Below are 2,500 nucleotides of genomic sequence, written 5' to 3'. Positions count from 1 at the left end.
CACACTAGACTCTTTTCCAGTTGATTCTAAAATTAACACTTATTTTAATAGCAAGGTTTGAAATATCAATATCCATGGAACATTGTAGTCTGGCAAGTTTGTCTTGAATTTCGAATTCAGAAATTCAGAAAATGTTCAAACAAAAGCGGGACACAGACGCTCTTCATGAAATATTTCCGTACATTATAATTTGGCCAATAAAAACTTTTTCCACACATGGTAATCAAAACAAAGGGTCTTCGCATTTAAATTATAAGCACTGAAAATGAACGACAAACCCTGCAGAGTTTTTTCATTATAATTCATTCCATTAACTCTAGTAGGTCTCTTGCACTACACTGAAATATATTTCAACTAATGAATATCAAGTAGTGAGGGTTCTGGTAATTAGCATGTTTTGTTTAACTCAGAAACTGAAACTTTTGTAATTAGCGTAACAACTAATAAACAACGTCCGTTTGCGAACACAAAACTGTCATTTTATTGCCAAAAAGGGGATGGAGAAATGATGACAAAATAATTGCTAGTCGACAGCATCAAGTGTTCTTCGATTTGAAAGCGCAACATCTTGTTTGATAACACCGGGGTGACCGTGAACCTTAAAAGCAATTCAGAACACTTACCTGTAATCGCAGTGGCATAACAAGCTGTAGTTTTCACTGGTAAAGGAGCAATTTCTTGCCATTCGTTAATTGCGACGTCAAAGACCTCAACCTTAGCAGCAGGTTCGCTGCCTTGATCATCCTCAGCTGCCCCTCCAATGAACACAATGTGTTCGTGCAATTCCACAATTTCATATTCGCTGTCAAAGTCACTTTCATGACCGGAACTTTCTTCTCTCTCTAAATCCACGCGGGAAGCTGTGTCACGAAGGAGTTTCGCTCGAAATTTGCTCTTTATTTCTGCCGAAATAGCGATCACTGCGTCGAACTTTTCGCAAAGTTTCTCTCGTGCCTTCGTGAAGTCAAACTCTTCGTGGTTCTCTTCGAGATTTCCCTTCTTTTTCTCGAATGGTTCTGTTTCAATGACGATCTCTGGCTCTTTTGTTTTGGACCAAACAGCCTCGGGTTTTTTAATAGGATCTCGTTTCTTGAACGGTTCCCATTTTTCTTTCCAATCTTCCTGAGACTTGGATCGAACCCAGGAGGAAGCATCACGTAATAGATCAACTGCTCTTTCCATGTTTCGCCAGAAAATTTGTTGTCGGGAGTTGAAAAACCTTCCTTTGGTTAAAATTCCACGAGAAATACAACACAGATGGCAACATAGAGTACGGAGAATGCGAAGCAGAAAACTTGCTTACGCGATGACGACCTGGTCACAGTGATTGCCGACCGGCCTTAAACCTCTGATTTTGCATACAGACAAATGACTTATGCAAATTTTGGGTATTCGTTCTCCATGGCGTGTTTAACACAACAGCGAATTTTCTGCTTACAAATTAAAGCAGAACTGACGCACAGAGTTAAGTGGCTCAGTATGATTAAGAACATCAAAAAGCCAGGATGAGTATACTATCGAGTCACTTTCCTGCGACGTTACTAGGACACTTTTTCGTCTTCAAACGATGCATATTTTTATCGCATATGAAAATGTAAGATAAGTGCTATGAAGAAAAATAGTTTGGATCAGTATCAGAGAAAGTCCGAGGCTATGCAAGATTCAAGTACTGACCGCAGCTTCATTACCAGAAGAGTCCTTGCCTCTGTGGGATAGCTAATTAAAACTGGCTCGAATGTCGGACAAGCAACATTACAACCGGCTTAATCTTGACTTCAGGGTTGACAGGCATATGCTCCCATATCATTGTTTACTACCAAATCTCTTGCTTCTGCCCTCCTTTCTCAAACAATTCATTATACGTGATCTACTCCATTTACGTTCGACCATTTTTGATCATCTTCTGTGCCTATTCCATTGGCTGTAGTTGTTTCTCCGAGCGTCAGTCCCGATACTCACGAAAAAACGCGATACGAAAATTTATGATAGTATTAATTTGCTAGTATTTATTTTGTAACTGGCAATAATATTAATACACACAACAGTTCAAACAACAAAGTTACAAACTACATAACTCACTACCATAACAATTTAATATCAGTTTGCGGGCCGTAAGTTTGACTAAAACTGTAATTGGTTAGTACATCTCTCCTTCAATAAAGATAAAGGTATCGTGTCGCATTAATTTTCATGAATATAAGCTCATATTGCAAAAACCAACGGGTTTGCCGATTTTCTCAATAATGATCAGGGGTTTATGAGGTAGACTCAAGCGCCCTTTAAAAAACGTTTCCAAACGTTACTCGTGTACGCGTCGTTTAATTCATTGAAGTTCTAAAGAACAATTGAACAATTCATTACCAGAATTCAGGGAGGAAGTATTCAACTTCAGAGAAAATCGAAATTTGCCACTGCATACTCGCGTTTTCCATGGACCTAGAGATTTTTCATCTTCACGATGCAGATTTGCAGAAATTCACGAAACTCTAGTAAAGCTATG

General features: G+C 38.8%; 1 protein-coding gene across 1 annotated transcript in view; it reads right to left on the bottom strand.

The window, feature by feature from the left end:
- The window catches only part of LOC137976501 (kelch-like protein 3), a 9,421-nt gene extending 7,442 nt beyond the window's left edge, over nt 1-1,979 (bottom strand). Inside the window, exon 1 of the mRNA XM_068823869.1 lies at nt 624-1,979. Coding sequence (XP_068679970.1) covers nt 624-1,182 — 559 coding nt within the window. The 5' untranslated portion in view covers nt 1,183-1,979. The remainder of the gene's footprint in view (nt 1-623) is intronic.
- Nucleotides 1,980-2,500: the final 521 nt, after the last annotated feature.

The sequence above is a fragment of the Montipora foliosa genome, chromosome 11, assembly GCF_036669935.1.
Source record: "Montipora foliosa isolate CH-2021 chromosome 11, ASM3666993v2, whole genome shotgun sequence".
In the NCBI taxonomy this organism is placed as follows: Eukaryota; Metazoa; Cnidaria; class Anthozoa; order Scleractinia; family Acroporidae; genus Montipora; species Montipora foliosa.
The sequence above is the reverse complement of the archived record's forward strand: the minus strand, read 5'-3'. Positions and strand labels throughout refer to the sequence as shown.